Here is a 15,593-nt window from a genome sequence, read left to right on the forward strand (position 1 = left end):
TGGGGCCGGATGGGATCCACCCAAGGGTACTGAGAGAACTGGCAGAGGTGCTGGCCAAACCCCTATCCATCATTTATCAGCAGTCCTGGCTATCAGGTGAGGTCCCAGCTGACTGGCGGCTAGCGAATGTGATGCCCATCTACAAGAAGGGCCGGAGGGCTGACCCGGGGAACTACAGGCCTGTCAGTTTGACCTCAGTGCCAGGGAAGCTCATGGAGCAGATCCTCTTGGGAGTCATCACGCGGCACTTGAAGGGCAAGCAGGCGATCAGGCCCAGTCAGCATGGGTTTATGGAAGGCAGGTCCTGCTTGACGAACCTGATCTCCTTCTACGACAAAGTGACGCGCTGGGTGGACGAGGGAAAGGCTGTGGATGTGGTCTACCTTGACTTCAGCAAGGCTTTTGACACCGTCTCCCACAGCATTCTCCTCAAGAAACTGGCTGCTCTTGGCTTGGACTGGCGCACGCTTCGTTGGGTTAAAAACTGGCTGGATAGCCGGGCCCAAAGAGTCGTGGTAAATGGAGTCAAGTCCAGTTGGAGGCCAGTCACTAGTGGCGTCCCCCAGGGCTCGGTGCTGGGGCCGGTCCTCTTCAACATCTTCATCAATGATCTGGACGAGGGCATTGAGTGCACCCTCAGTAAGTTTGCAGATGACACCAAGTTAGGTGCGTGTGTCAATCTGCTCGAGGGTAGGAAGGCTCTGCAGGAGGATCTGGATAGGCTACACCGATGGGCTGAGGTCAACTGCATGAAGTTTAACAAGGCCAAGTGCCGGGTCCTGCACCTGGGGCGCAATGACCCCAAGCAGAGCTACAGGCTGGGAGATGAGTGGTTGGAGAGCTGCCAGGCAGAGAAGGACCTGGGAGTGATGGTGGACAGTCGGCTGAATATGAGCCAGCAGTGTGCTCAGGTGGCCAAGAAGGCCAACGGCATCCTGGCTTGTATCAGAAACAGCGTGACCAGCAGGGCTAGGGAGGTGATCGTCCCCCTGTACTCGGCTCTGGTGAGGTCGCACCTCGAGTACTGTGTTCAGTTTTGGGCCCCTCGCTACAAGAAGGACATCGAGGTGCTTGAGCGGGTCCAAAGAAGGGCAACAAAGCTGGTGAGGGACCTGGAGAACAAGTCCTACGAGGAGCGGCTGAAGGAGCTGGGCTTGTTCAGCCTGGAGAAGAGGAGGCTCAGGGGCGACCTTATCGCTCTCTACAGATACCTTAAAGGAGGCTGTAGTGAGGTGGGGGTTGGCCTGTTCTCCCACGTGCCTGGTGACAGGACGAGGGGGAACGGGCTAAAGTTGCGCCAGGGGAGTTTTAGGTTAGATGTTAGGAAGAGCTTCTTTACTGAAAGGGTTGTGAGGCATTGGAACAGGCTGCCCAGGGAGGTGGTGGAGTCACCATCCCTGGAAGTCTTCAAAAGACGTTTAGATGTAGAGCTTAGGGATATGGTTTAGTGGGGACTGTTAGTGTTAGGTTAGAGGTTGGACTCGATGATCTTGAGGTCTCTTCCAACCTAGAAATTCTGTGATTCTGTGATATCCTGGTGAAACATCTCTTCAGATAGCCTTAGCAATCACCGCTACTGTGTGCATGGCATTTCTCATGTGAGTGCCCCAGGGATGATGGGTCCCTGCCCCACGTGCTGCCCACCTGTCTGTCCCCAGGCAGTGCACAGCCCACCACAGCACACAGGGGAGGAAAGGATGTCTGGACCAGGCCAACAGAGCCTCCTGCTGTTCATATAGCCCATTAAGAAACAGATATGAAAACCTAAGGTCCCTGAGAGCTTTGAGGGGACATTGTTTGGACAATGTGTGCTTAAAATGAGGTGTCAAACACAGTGACTTGTATACAGTTAGTCCCATCAGTATACACTTCAACATGTAATGTGTTCAAGGCCAGGTTGGATGAGGCCCTGAGCACCTGATCTAGTGGGTGGCATCCCTGCCTATGGCAATGGGGTTGGAACTGGGTGATCTTTGAGGTCCCTTCCAACCCAAGCCATTCTATGATTCTATGATATATCTCACATGTTTTCATTCTATATGTATCCTTGCTACTAGTATCAATGACAAAATTAAGATAAAATTGAGTATTTTTTAACATCTTTAACCACTGGAAGGAGGTTAAGATGTGTTCAAAAACAGAGACACTTCCATTAGTACCAGTTGTGCTATTTGCCCTCTTTGAATACACAGCTTTGAACAAGAACATTTAAAATATTTATTAAAAACATATCTTACTGTAATCTTTGCACATTTTTAGGCAACATGTTTGCCAAGGATAAAGTGATAACTAGACATTGCATACACTACGGAAATGCATGCAAGGAAATAAATAAGCAAGACATTTATTGTGGATAGACATTTCCAGGAGTGAGATAAAGGTGAAATGGTGGTTTAGTACAGATCTATTATACTACATTGCTGGCAATACCATTTTAGCATGCATGAAACAAATGAAAAATGATATAGGTCATATCTGAAAGAGTCAAATGCACACTACAAACTATTTCTGTAAAAACACTGTTCTGAGATACTCACAAAAACACTACAGCATGCAAGCTTATTTTTAAGTTATCATAACTTTTCCTTAATTCCCGTACTATAGCAGTCCCTTACGTAAAACAGACACAGATAAATGTATACTAAGAGACCAAAAGCACGTGTAATGGGGGTTGGGTACTCACCTCCTTCTCCTGACCCAGAGCCATTATCTGAAGAGGAAGCAGAGGGGGAGGAGAAAAAAAAAAAAAAGCAAATGAAAATATTGCTCCAAGAGCAGCTGTTTTCTTAGCAACTTGTCACTGTAAAACATAGTACAGGTGTTACACTTCATGAGCCAGCTGTAAAAACAAACATCTTGCATAAAGTCTGGCATCCTTTCATACAGTTGGTTGATGCCTATTGTGCCCCATTCTCTTTTCTGTGTCAGGATAGTTTTTACTCAAAGAACAGCAACACTCAGTACTGTAAACAAAAGTGTTTTCTTAGCCTTTTTTCAACTGTTAGCATTCGCACTTGTTAAACCTAAAACAGATGAATAGTACACAGTCTGTGTACTGAATAGTACGCAGTCTGATTTTTGGAATCTACTTACGAAGGAAAGTAAGGTTTGCTTTTAACCCTCTGGCCCTGGGAATGTTACATGAAGGAGTTTTTGTAAATCGCCTGGCTGCAGAAGTGCCTCCAGAAGTGACTGGTCCTCATGGTGAAGTTGGCTTAGGTTATCTATCTATAAGCTAGCTCCTCCCAAGTGAGCTGATCACTTTGTATAAGGATGCTCTAACAGCATAGTTATTTCATTGGCATTAGACTGACTGGATTAGCATCAGATGAGTGACAGCTCATCAGCAGCTTGTAGCTGCATACCCTCTGCATTTACAGTTCAAGCATGAGCAGGACTTGAGCTTCCTCACCCCCCCTCCCCTAGGCCAACTTGCTCATCTTCAGAGCTTTCTGGGGCTGGCCAGGGGCTTTGCACAGGGATCTGCATTCTGCTCTGCACGCTGTCTTTAGCTAACACTGCTGTGAAGACAAGCCCTTCGAGTGACACAAACCTCCCTTGGTCTTTCTTGCTCAAAGGAGACAGAGAGGGGAGGCTGGGATGGCAATTACTGCCAGTAAATTGCTCCCCTCCCCAGTGAGCTCAGCTTCTCTGGAAGATGAGGAGAGGAGCAGAGCACGCACTCTGCTCATCCCACACCTCTCCTTTCATGCCTGCTTTGGTGGCAGAGAAGGTAGCTGAATATATTTCCACAAACCTGAAAGAGCAAGGAGAGCAGACAGAGAGAGGAGTGGGGTTCATACTCCCACCTACAAGCTCATTGCTCACATCAGAGGAAATACCAACCCCTCAATTTGTTGAGTCGTGTTCCCCCTTCCCCCCTTTCTTTAAGCAGCTGTATTTCTAAGAATAATTCCCTCTAGTACGTGGAAGAAAGTGCGAAATTTGTGTGAAATTCCACGTTACTGGGTCACTTCACACATTAAAAATAATCTCCTGTGACACGGAGTATCAGCAATAGAGAATTCTCTTTTCCTGAGTCTAAATTTTTCTTTCTTTCCTCCTATACCATTATTCTGTGTGTCTAATAGACTGAGCTTATTACCTTTCAGAAATAAGTGTAAAAACAGAAGGACTCCTGTTCCATCCACAGTGACCCACTTTACTGACAAAGCAGACAATCCCATAAAAAATTCATTGTTGAATTGCTGAAAAATATGTCTTCATTTGGACTTGATGATCTTGGAGGTCTTTCCAACCTAAATGATTCTATGATTCTGATGCATTATTGCATCATTAAGAAATTTGAAGGAGTGTAATTTATTTATATGAGTTAAGTACATACGCTTCTTTAAAGTGGTGAAATTGTGCCCTAAGCTGTTTTAAGGGAGCAGAAGTTGACTTAAGAATGCAAGGAAGTGCAGTATGTAATTCATACTCAAAACTCAAAGTCTAAAAAGCCTCCCAGGAACCTGAGTTGCTCCATGTTTTTGTCTCCAGCTCTCACTCTCCCTGTGCATCCAGCCCCAGGCAAGAATCACAGAATGGTTTGGGTTGGAGGGGATATTAAAGCCATCCGGTTCCAACACCCCTGCCATGGGCAGGGACACCTCCCACCAGACCAGGTTGCCCAAAGCCCCATCCGGCCTGGCCTTGAGCACCTCCAGGGATGGGGCACCAACAGCTGCTCTGGGCAGCCTGAGCCATTACTCCTTGTCCTATCACTAGAAGCCCCACTCAGCTCCAGCAGGCAGCATTAGTCATGCCGTGGGGCTGCTCAGGTCACCCATCCACAGATCATTGGGCTGACCAGTGTGAAGTCCATAGGCAACTCTGTGCAGAGCATCCTAGTAAAGAGATGGATCCATTCTTGCTTTGCTGGGCTTTCAGATCTCAAGAAACCATTAAAAAAAAAAAAAAAAAAAAAAAAAAAAGAAGAAGAAGAGTGGCACCTTGTATAACACTTTGCATCATTTTTGACAGAGAGATTGGGCTTCCCCCCTGAGTCAGGGAGCTGTGCTGGTGCTCTTCTCTTCAGGGTAACTGTGTTAAACAAATCCTGTGTTCCTGCCTTTTTCTGAGCCTTGGCTAGGTTTTCCTAAGCAGCTGCTGGTTTAAAAAGTAGCATTTTCTGCAAGCTTACTTGGACAAGCAGCCGTGCTCTTTTCAGGCCTTTAACTGATTCAGGAATTCCAGAATTGGTCTCCATGCTATGGGACCTGGCATGAAGGATGCTCAAACAAGCAAGGAAGTTGGACAGAAGTATAATCCCCCCAGCCAAAGGTCAGTAATTAGAGAGAGATTGACTACTCTCTCTTTACTTAAGCCACCCTTTCCCAAATGGGCTCATAAAGATGTGCTTATACACAAAAGTGCTTCTGCCACAAGCTGCCTTTCTCTTTGAAGGAGCTTTTGGATAAAAGACACAGAGAAGCACTTGGACCAGGCATAGCATCTGAACGCCTTGTTTTTGTTGTGGCTCTCAGAACAGGAACTATTTCTGCACGGTGCTCTGCTCTGGAGAAGATGCAGAAGGCAGCCTCTCCCACTCAGATGGGGCCACTCTCCCAGCAGGGTCAGGTTGTAACTCCAACTAGCATGAAAACTGAACCTGTCTCTTCCTGATTTGCAGCAAATGCTCCAAACAGCTCAGCACTAACAGGAGTACAAACACTCTGCTGACTACTTTTGAGCAAGAAGACCCTGACATTGATTCACACAGGACCCGTGGTCTGGTGGGTGCCTCCAGAACAAAGCTTTCAGACCCTGCTCACACAAGGGTAGGCAAAGAAATGCCAAAAGGAGGCACCTTTTTCAGATTGTTGTAAGAAATAGGTCAGCAACTATTCAGTCGTGGATAGGACTAAATACCTCTTGACACATCAGAGGTAAAACCGTATGCCATTCTCCAGGAAACAAAGCAAAAACCTGACATGTTTGTGGAATTTGGGTACTGCAAGGATTAGCTGACTGTTGAGAAGGGATTTCTAGCATCTGAACTTTGGCAACCCAGGAATTATTATACTCTTTATACCCAAGTCCTGGATATTGCCCTAAAGCTTTCAGGATATAGTGGGGTGTTAGGTGGGTGTTTTGTCTGTTTTTCCCTTCATTTTTCTTTTTAGCACAAAGAGAGTACACACCACTCCCTTCTGCACTGAGCAGAAATTGCTCTTTCCACACCAGCATTCTCAAAGCTTCATTGCTCGAGTCCTGGATAACGATGACTGTTTTATTCGATCACAGTCAATTAGTCATCATATTAAATTGAACTGGAAGAGAGAAAGGGCAACTGCTCTCTCCAGTCCCAGCCCCCCGTTAGCTGATGGCATTCAAGCCTTGCTTTCCAGGCTGATATAGACCCGACGGGCAGCACTCTCCCTGGAGGGACAAGGCAAGCTTTCTGCAGTCTAACTCTGGGAACACAAGAGTGCCCTCGAGTGAAAAGTGTGTGAAATTATTAGGAACCTGTGATAAGAACACCCCCACCCACAAAGCCAAGAGGATGTCCCTGCAGCAGCACAGATTGCTGAAATCTCCAGGCAGCAGAGCAAGGTCAGCATCTCAGAAGACATCTGAAATGGCCACAGCCCGCTCCCAGCTGCCAGTCAGAGCAAAGCCCAAAGCAAAACAAGCTCCAGTTTCCCACTGCTTGTCAGGCTCACAGGGATGCTTGCTGAGGAGCATGCCAGCCCAGCCACCCCACACACCCAGCAGCTCAGTCCTGCTCCCACAGGCTTCCTGCCTTGAGGAGGATGACTGCTGCTCCCAATTACCCCTGGTTTTCATATGCCAGCAGGAGCTTTGGGGAGGAATGCTGACAAGCCTAATTGCCAGCAGCTGCAAGGCCCCTGGCTGTTGGAGATAGGGTTTTAACCTGTGCCTTGCCAAGTTGTGCATAGTCAATGCTCATTTGTCTTAACATTTTCAGGGCAAAAGCGTTTGCCACCACTTGATCCTGGTAGCCATCTCCTGCTAAATTATGCAACGCAACAAAAGCTTAGGATATTAAATTCTGACATTCATTGATGCAGTATGTTTGTGTAAGCTTTGTTCTTTGCTCCCAAAACATTTCCTTCCTAACGACAGACGGGTGATGCTGTGCTGTCACTGATCCTCCTTATGGGCTGGACAGGAAAGCTCCTGTTCTGCCCTGAATCTAGGACTACATGTCTTGGTCAGCTGGAAAAACACATGTATGTTTTTATAGCAGGTTTTCAGGTTTGTTATGGCTTTCTTGTGGGAGCATAAAGAGTTATTTTCACACTTTCTTAATCTAGAGGTGAATTGCCTTGAATCTCTCCTGTAACTCCCTCAAAAGGATTAAATTGAGCTTATTATATTTCTTTTCAGGAGGACGTGTACATGTAATTATGCTTCTTTGTAATCCTTCTACAAAAAGAAAAAAAAAAAAAAGTTAAAGCCACTCCTAAGAGAATCATGCCTTATACCTAGCAGAACTTTAATATTTGCTTCTGGTTTTGTAAATTGCTTTTTTTTTTTTTTTTTAACTTTAGAAATCCCAACAGAAAAAGCAATGGACTGTGCCTTCCAAATACATACAGAACTGAGAATCTGTAAGTGCAATATGTAGAGTACTACATCATTGTGTGGTTTCAAGTACTATATCATAGTGTGGTTTCATTTTCATGTGCAAATAATGTAAATCTGGCAGCAGTCAAAATGCTGGCTCTGTGTGTGAGCTAAAAGGAACATGAATTCTTAGAAATGAATCATGCAGGTCTATTTCATATTCACTAAATTAATTTATTTTAAACCAAGAAAAAGCAACAAATTCTCCAGCAGAAGGAGGCAGAAGAAATCAAGGGACTAGGTGAGGCTCCTTCCCAGTGCTGTGAGCACCCTGAATACCTCTCTCCTGGGCTTCTTACTCTGTTATAGCAAGCCATTTCGGGATAACCTCTGGGAGAGGATTCCCAGGTGTATAATATGAATGAATTTTAGTGTAATATCCTCCTTTACGAACTGATGAAGGCTTCAGGCTAGATGGCTGGTGCTGTAAGCATGGCAGGAATCCTGGTGAAGACATTGCCACCTCCCCATGCCCAGCTGTGTGTTAGGAACATGTTAAAAGCATCCATGCACGTGTTTGTGAGCTGAACTGCAAATGATAAGGGTGAGAAATAAATAAATTACATTAAAAAAAAAAAGCTGAGCTAGTTCTCTGATCTAGTTCAGAACATAACTGTGATGGAGTGCGACTTTTTACTTCGGCAGATAATGATAGGACAAGGGGTAATGGCTTTAAACTAAAAGAGGGGAGATTTAGATTAGATGTCAGGAATAAATTCTTCACTGTGAAGACGGTAAGGCACAGGTTACCCAGAGAAGCTGTAGATGCCCCATTCCTGGAGGTGCTCAAGGCCAGGCTGGATGGGGCTTTGGGCAACCTGGTCTGGTGGGAGGTGTCCCTGCCCATGGCAGGGGGTTGAAACTGGATGGTCTTTAAGGTTCCTTCCAACTCAAACCATTCTGTGATTCTGTGATTTTGTGATTGTATGATAATCCCACAGTCACCTGTCCAGCCCCAGCTGGGTGAAGGCCCACAGAGAGGGAGGAAAAGTGATGGAAGATGGGAAATGCCACCAGGGAATATCTTGGACAAGGACCTTGCTTCTCAGCTCTGCTTGGCTCCACCCAGTCATGGACAGGATGATGCCAGCGATTTTTGCTTCGTGAATGCAAGTTAGTTTTAGTTTGTTTGTTTGTTTGTTTGTTTTTACTATTTATTTATTTTATTATTTTTATTTAGCCTGATTTGATTGATGGCTTCTTTAAGGTATATTAAAGTATTAGGCAAAGAGAGCAGTAAAGGTGCATTTCACTCATTTTCCTAGTATCTCTGTATTCTGCTATGTGAGACGTCATGTGTTGACTGAAACCCACAGGTCTTCACCATCCACAGCTTCTGCCAGGGATGGTTAGGCATACCCCTGTAAACCCAGGTATTTGGAAAAAAAAATGTCCCTTTGTAGAAAAACGGGCCTCGAAAATGTTGAGATCTCTATATGCAATTCCCAAAGCTTCAGTCATATATTCTCCATTTCTCTAAAACATAATTTTTAATTTCAAAACTCGTATTTTGTTCATTCCTAAAGCACCTATGATTTACTCTGTTGTGTTTTTTTGTTTTTAATGTTGCTTATTTTAGGATCTTGCAACTCTGACAGCACTAGGACAAAGGAAATAAATATATAAATATGCTGTTAAATCACCCATGACTGTAAAAAATTAAACACGGTGTTACCTGTCAAGAAATACATCTGACTAAATCATCCAGTGTATTCTGTTGCAGTGCTACAGCTTCGGGAGGTAGCAATCCTTAGCAAGCGGGAAGTATTTCATTCGTGTATGAGGTTCAGAGTTCTCACACACTTAAAAATTAAGTAGTCCTTACGTTGTCCCTGGGAGAATTCCTTCATATTGTCTGGTGTGCATCCCTCCACAGCAAAGCAGACCTTTGCTTTGAAAAAACTGAGGCTGTGATAGAAAACCAGTGAACCTATACTGGGCTCCCAAAGACATCCCCAAACAAAAGGATTTTCACAGCAAATTCCAAGGCACTAGGTGAAAATTAATGTGACCCTATAAATGATTTTTTTTTTTACTTTAGGCATTAGATTGTGCGTGTGTGTGTGCTACAGATCAAGAATACAAATATATTGACTCCAGAATAACCTATTATCATCAGTAGGGAATGGGCTGGTTCCAGAGGATGGCTTTTATGATCCCGTATTCCCAGATCAATCAGAGTGTGCCAGACACACCGGGAGCATCCAGTACCCTTCTGCTGGAGCTCCACTGACTGGGCCAGTATAAACACAGGACAAAGCCTGAATGGCATCCTCAGTTTCAGAAATGTTGTCAGTACTTTGCGGTCAATTGTGTCTCAGCACATCTTGAACTATTACACTAAATGCTAAAAATTGTGCTGCAGTTCTCGGGTTTGATGTGGGACGTTAGGAAAAGGAGAGGAAGGTTAAAAAAAAAAAATCTCATACTAGCTGAGTAATGTTGTAATTAGCTGCCAGCAACCTGAGGCTAGGAAGAATCAATTTTTCATTTCCAAATGTCATTCTTAGTTGGGTAGTGTGCATAGAAAAATAAAAACTTTTTTTTTTGTTCTTTCCACAAACATTCTTCTAGTATTTTTTTGTCAGTGAGAGACAGAAACTTTAATGTTTTGGGTCTGTATCTTAAAATAATTTGGGCATGAAATAAAGAATAAAAGTTACACAGTTCAGCCTCCGTTCAAACCTACATACTTCTTGGATGTTTTTATTGGAATACATGAGTGTTCCAAAATGATAATGGATTTATTTTTTTTCCTATTTTCCTGTCTCAAGGAGATAATTTACAGGTGGGAGATTGAGAAAGACGTTAAAATTCAGTCATCTGCCTGCAGTCTGCTGGAATTACATGGCTCAGCTGAGCACAAAATGCAGGTTTTGTTTAGTTATAGGACCAAAGCTATAGATTGTTTTGAACCTTAGCAAACAAAACCACATTTCGGTATAGGGCTATGCTGTAGTCAAAGGCATTAGAGCAGCTCGTGTAAACACAGCTATGCTGCATTTAAACAAGCTAGCTCTTAGATCTGCACCTGATATGTAGTCACACTTTTCTGCAGCCACGTAAAAGTAACCTAGTAACTGCTGCATACCAAAAGGTGAGGGATGCCCCACAAGTTTTTTGTTTGTTTATTTGTTTTCTGTATTATTTATGCAGCAAAGAATGCAGCTGTTGATGCTGCTGAGTCATTTAATTTAATTCTAGACAGCCAGCCATCTGTTCGCACTCACCAGCTTTGAAAACTGTCCAGACATTTGGAAGACCTCTGGTATCTAAAGTTTCTGTGTCCAAGAGAACCAGTAAAAACCTGTCCCATGTATTTTAAGTGTATGGAAAGACTGAAAAGGCCAGTCCAATAGGAATGTGAAGTACAATGATTTTCAAAGAGCTATGCATATCTTCAATGTAATAATCAATGTGAAATTAGTAAAGATGATGGCTTGGATAAAGGCGCTGTGGCAGTCAGGATGATCAGAATCACTTGCTGGGTGTCACACTAATTCTGTACACCTTAAAAATGAGTTCTGAAGACATGACTAATGTTGAATATGCTCAGTTTTGTTGTAAACCTTTTGAATGAATATCAAGGCTCTGCTATCTGTACATCAGAATAGTACATACTATTTTCTCAGATAAATTACTTCTACTTCTTACATTTATCTATCAACCTGTTAGCATATCAGAAGGTATATCAGCTTTCTTCTCTATAACTAAATTTTATTGTTAAAGCAGACTTGTGGTTCCCACACTTTACTCAGCAAAAAGCATGAAAATAAAAATCTCTAGAATTAAGGGAGACCTAACTAAAGGGGTGACCATACACCATCATTCGTTAGGGACACAGAATGCCTTACATACCAGAATAACAAGGTCCTCTTGATACCACTGTTATCTCTTTCTGATGCTTGCAAGCAGCTCTCCTGAGGAAGCATTCGTTTTGGTAAGTGTCTCCATTTGATCCACAAACAGGAATATAGTTTGTGTGACACTGTAAGATAAATTACACAGTAACTCAGTCATTCAAAACTATGCGAGTAATCTCAGTTGCATGTTAATATAGTAAGATAATTGTGTAAAGATAAAGTTGTTAGCAGTAAATTATAATTCTGTTCACTAAAGGAAGATTACATCACTGTATACATTTCTTTCCAGTAGCTGAAATAAAAGTTCCGCTCCATATGGGCCAAATATACAAATACAGTAGGAAAGATTAAAGTAACTAAATAACCACAGTGGGTCTCAGTAATGGTTAGAGGGAATATGACAAGCATCTAGAAACATTTGAAAGAGAAAGACACTGAGGAAGGAGAAAACTTCTCTAATATAGCACAAGAATCTGTGACTAGGTACAGGGGGATGAAACTGGAAAAAGGGATATTTGAAGTGAACAGAGCTTATGGGGAACTTTTCTGGTCCTTTATGGGCTCAGAACAATCCTTCAAGGGAGATGGAAAACAATCACTATTAAATTCATAAATATTAAGAGTCTGTTATACATGGTCAATAACTATAATAATTTTTGTATTGCTGTACTGCAAAATTTTGAGCTCAGACCCAGTAGCATCAGTAAACTTCATAAAAAGAGGAAGAAAAAAAAATGTCATTTGGAATGGCTTTGGCAAGAGTAGCCTGTGTTTTCCTGTTTTCTTTCATAGTAAAAAAAATGGATTGTATATTTCTTGTATGTACATGTATAACATGTATAGAAATGCCAGGAAACATACTGAAACAGCTCATCTGCCAATGCCTGAAAGCACTACATCGCTCCCTACTGAACTGGGCATCCAAACCCCACTTTACTGTGTGGATATTGCCCTGTTTGGGGCTTCAGTGGTAACTCTAATTCTAGACACCTTTTGAATCTTTAAAACTCCAAGACAAAAACAAACAAACAAGAAACAATGAACAAACATACAGTCTCGTCACCGAATTTCTTAAATGTATGAAGTATATGATTAAACTGATGTGGTTCAAGCAGTGGCAGACAGTTCAAACAGAAATAACAGTGATAGTTAAGCTAAACTGCTCCAGAAGGACAACAGCTTAAAGATGCTATTCAATCTTAACATCAGTGCATTATATTTTAACATTGCAGGTTTCTATCCTGCGGGTAGAAAATGAGAGGCAAAGTGATTCCTTTTTTTTCACAGGCTGTTAACTCCTTAAGGATTTGTAAGATGCTAAGATGTAAGATTTACTTGCTGTCCATATTCTTTTACTTATTCTGTCTTATTAAAATAGTTATTAAACCATTTGTTGTTGAGCTGTTCTTATTGAGATCCAAAAAGGGCCCTGCACCATCTTTGGTGCAGAACAGGCTTGATAGGCATTGATCTTTTTTTTTTTAAAAAAAAATATTTATTTATTTTTTCTTAATTTGAGCTTGTAAACTGTCATACAAATTGCAGCAATAGACTGTTTCGAAAGTTTGGTGAACATGTGCTGTTTCCCACCACAATTAAAATAAAAAGGGAGTTATCCTTTTTCCTGACTAGGTCTGCTGAAAGTCGGGGTATCATAAAGGCAACTGCAAGTAGAGCAAAAGTGAATCTTTCAGCACCTCTCCTGCACTCTCATCTGTGCATTTGTTGCTGGGAATTCAAACTTCAGTATCTCACTTTAGGTTAGAAGACTTGGCAAGACAGAGAAAGCCCACAAGGTGTTCAGAGAGGTCATGGCCTGCAGAGCTCTTGCTGCCATGCCACGCCATGTGTTTCGATGACAATGCTGAAAATTGGCAGCTAGTTGTTTCTAAAGGGGATTCTAGGAGGAAAAACTATGACTCATTAATATTTTAGGTTTTGGAAGACCAAACAGTTAAGAAATGCTGCCAAGCCAGGAATGGCAATATGTAAATAGGAGGAGGAAGGAGTGTGGAAGCTGGAAAGGAACTGAAGTCTCTGTGCCTTTTCTTGAATCTGAGGGATAGTCTGTGCCAGTATTTGCCTTAGGTTAAGACAGCATAAGTCTAATAGTCTAAAAGTCTAATTCCTGCTGTGGGGCAGCCAGGAGAGCCAAAGCATGTAGCCTCACAGCCAGCGGCAGTCCTCCTCCAACAGGAGAAGCCTGGCCTGACCAACACTGGACCCGAGACCATTTTAATTAGGCAACTCTCTTGCTAAAGTCAGTTTTTCTAAAAACTGCAATTTTAAAAATATAAGAAGTGCCTCACTGAACCAGGCCTGTGGACCATTTAGCCAAATGCTCTCTCTCCAATTGTGGGTAAAGAAAATGCTGCTTTGGGAGAACAGGATTAGATCCCCACTTCTTCCCTTTAGCTCGAGTTTGCTTGAACCATTGTATACAAATTTGTTTCATTCCTTTTTAAAGTGTTGCAATGTTAGCAAAAATGAATAAATAAATAAATAAATTAGCTGGCTCTCAAATAGCTTTGAAGAACCTAAAAGTTTGGGCTGGCTATTTGTTACCTGGGATATTTTGGTGGAGCTAAGTTGTGCTGAACAACCAGGGTTGAATGTTACAGGAAGAATTCAACCTGTTGTGCCTGAAAAATACTACACCTTCTCCTCTTGGATAGACTTAAGCACTTTTCTTAAAGTATTGGATAAATTTTCCAAGAAGTACAAGTAAATTTATAATTAGCTTAAAAATAACATTGGTTTCAAAAATGGGGTCCTCAAAAAAAAATCAGCTTATCACATGAACCAGTTCCTTTTTTTTTTGTCCTTGTGACCTAGATATTAGGAAGTCATAAAATTTATAGAAATTTACCAACAGAAAGTAAATGAAGCCTTTGCTTAGCCTAGGGCTGAGTTTTCCCCCCCTGCTCTCCCCGCCTTTTTTTTTAAATCATTACTAGGCTTTGATTTTATTGTTTATCATAAATAAAAGTTAAAGCTAGAGTGAAGGCTGATGAATAAAGCTCTTCCCCTATTTTTATTTTTTATTCACTTAAAAGGCAATCAGATCTCATTATTCTTAGGGAGTGCAAGCTGCAGGATGCCCTCAGCAGAGGTACCCACCTGAACGACACCACATCAAAAGCCAGCTGTGAAACACTAGAATCCAAAACCAGTGTAAGATCACATACACACTGCTTCTATTCTGGTTCCCCTTGATTTATTATTTATTGGAAACAGAACACAAAATTATTTTTAAAACACTGAAGGATAGCCCACTCCAGGGTTGGCTGATAACACTGCTAACTCTTGCAGTTTTACCAGGAGTCTCGTAATATTTGATACTTTCATCCTGGATATAAATTATAAAGTCAAAGCATTTCCTTACTCTCTTTTCTCTAAAAATGTGGAGGCTGAGGGAGGGAGATTACCATTATTGCTACAAAAACTGTAAACTAAAGGCTCAAAAATCAATAAAGCTAATTGAACTTGTTATGTACTAGTTTTTAAAAGTTCTTATGATTTTTTTAATCAAATTTCACTATTTTGTTTGTTTGTTCGTTTTCCTGAGTGGGCCTAATTCACTCAGTAAACTCATTTTCATTCAATAAGCTTTATGATCACTGGTGATCTTGTTATTATCTGATTTTCACTGCCCACTCAATGCCAGAGTACATTTTTATACTTTTGTAGTTTTTTCCTGTTTGGGTACAATTTAATTTTATTCTTATTGTCGTTGTTGCTGATGTTATTTTCAGCACAGAGGTATTAAAAGTACTGCAGACTGTGACTACTGAAAGAAGGAAATGGAATTTGAGCGTGACGGGAGGCATCCCCTACCTATAATCCAGCTCTGATTTGACTAACAGACTGAGCTACAGAAAGCCATGAAAGCTCACCATCTCTCTAGGAAAGAAGTATGGGAAGAAAAATAATCAAGTTACTTTTGGATTTTCCAGGGTCTAATGCAGCATGTTCAGCCACCAGCACAGTGGGGAAGACTTTTCCAAATACTGATATTAGAGTAAGTACTCTGTAATATGTTACATTTAAACTGTAAAATATCACCTGTTGTGTCTGACAGTGCCTGGATGCTCTGCTCTAATCACCTCCCTTCTCATCTTGGGTCTAGGGCAAGAC

The 15,593-nt window shown here is 42.1% G+C and overlaps 1 protein-coding gene across 1 annotated transcript in view; it reads right to left on the reverse strand.

Annotated features, from left to right (window-relative positions):
* Positions 1-15,593, reverse strand: part of TMEFF1 (transmembrane protein with EGF like and two follistatin like domains 1) — a 123,860-nt gene that overhangs the window by 39,409 nt on the left and 68,858 nt on the right. The window contains exons 3-4 of the mRNA XM_038173723.2: positions 11,452-11,581; positions 2,684-2,710 (exon numbers count right to left, since the gene is read on the reverse strand). Coding sequence (XP_038029651.1) covers positions 2,684-2,710; positions 11,452-11,581 — 157 coding nt within the window. The remainder of the gene's footprint in view (positions 1-2,683; positions 2,711-11,451; positions 11,582-15,593) is intronic.

The sequence above is a fragment of the Anas platyrhynchos genome, chromosome 2 (genome assembly GCF_047663525.1).
Source record: "Anas platyrhynchos isolate ZD024472 breed Pekin duck chromosome 2, IASCAAS_PekinDuck_T2T, whole genome shotgun sequence".
NCBI classification, from domain to species: domain Eukaryota; kingdom Metazoa; phylum Chordata; class Aves; order Anseriformes; family Anatidae; genus Anas; species Anas platyrhynchos.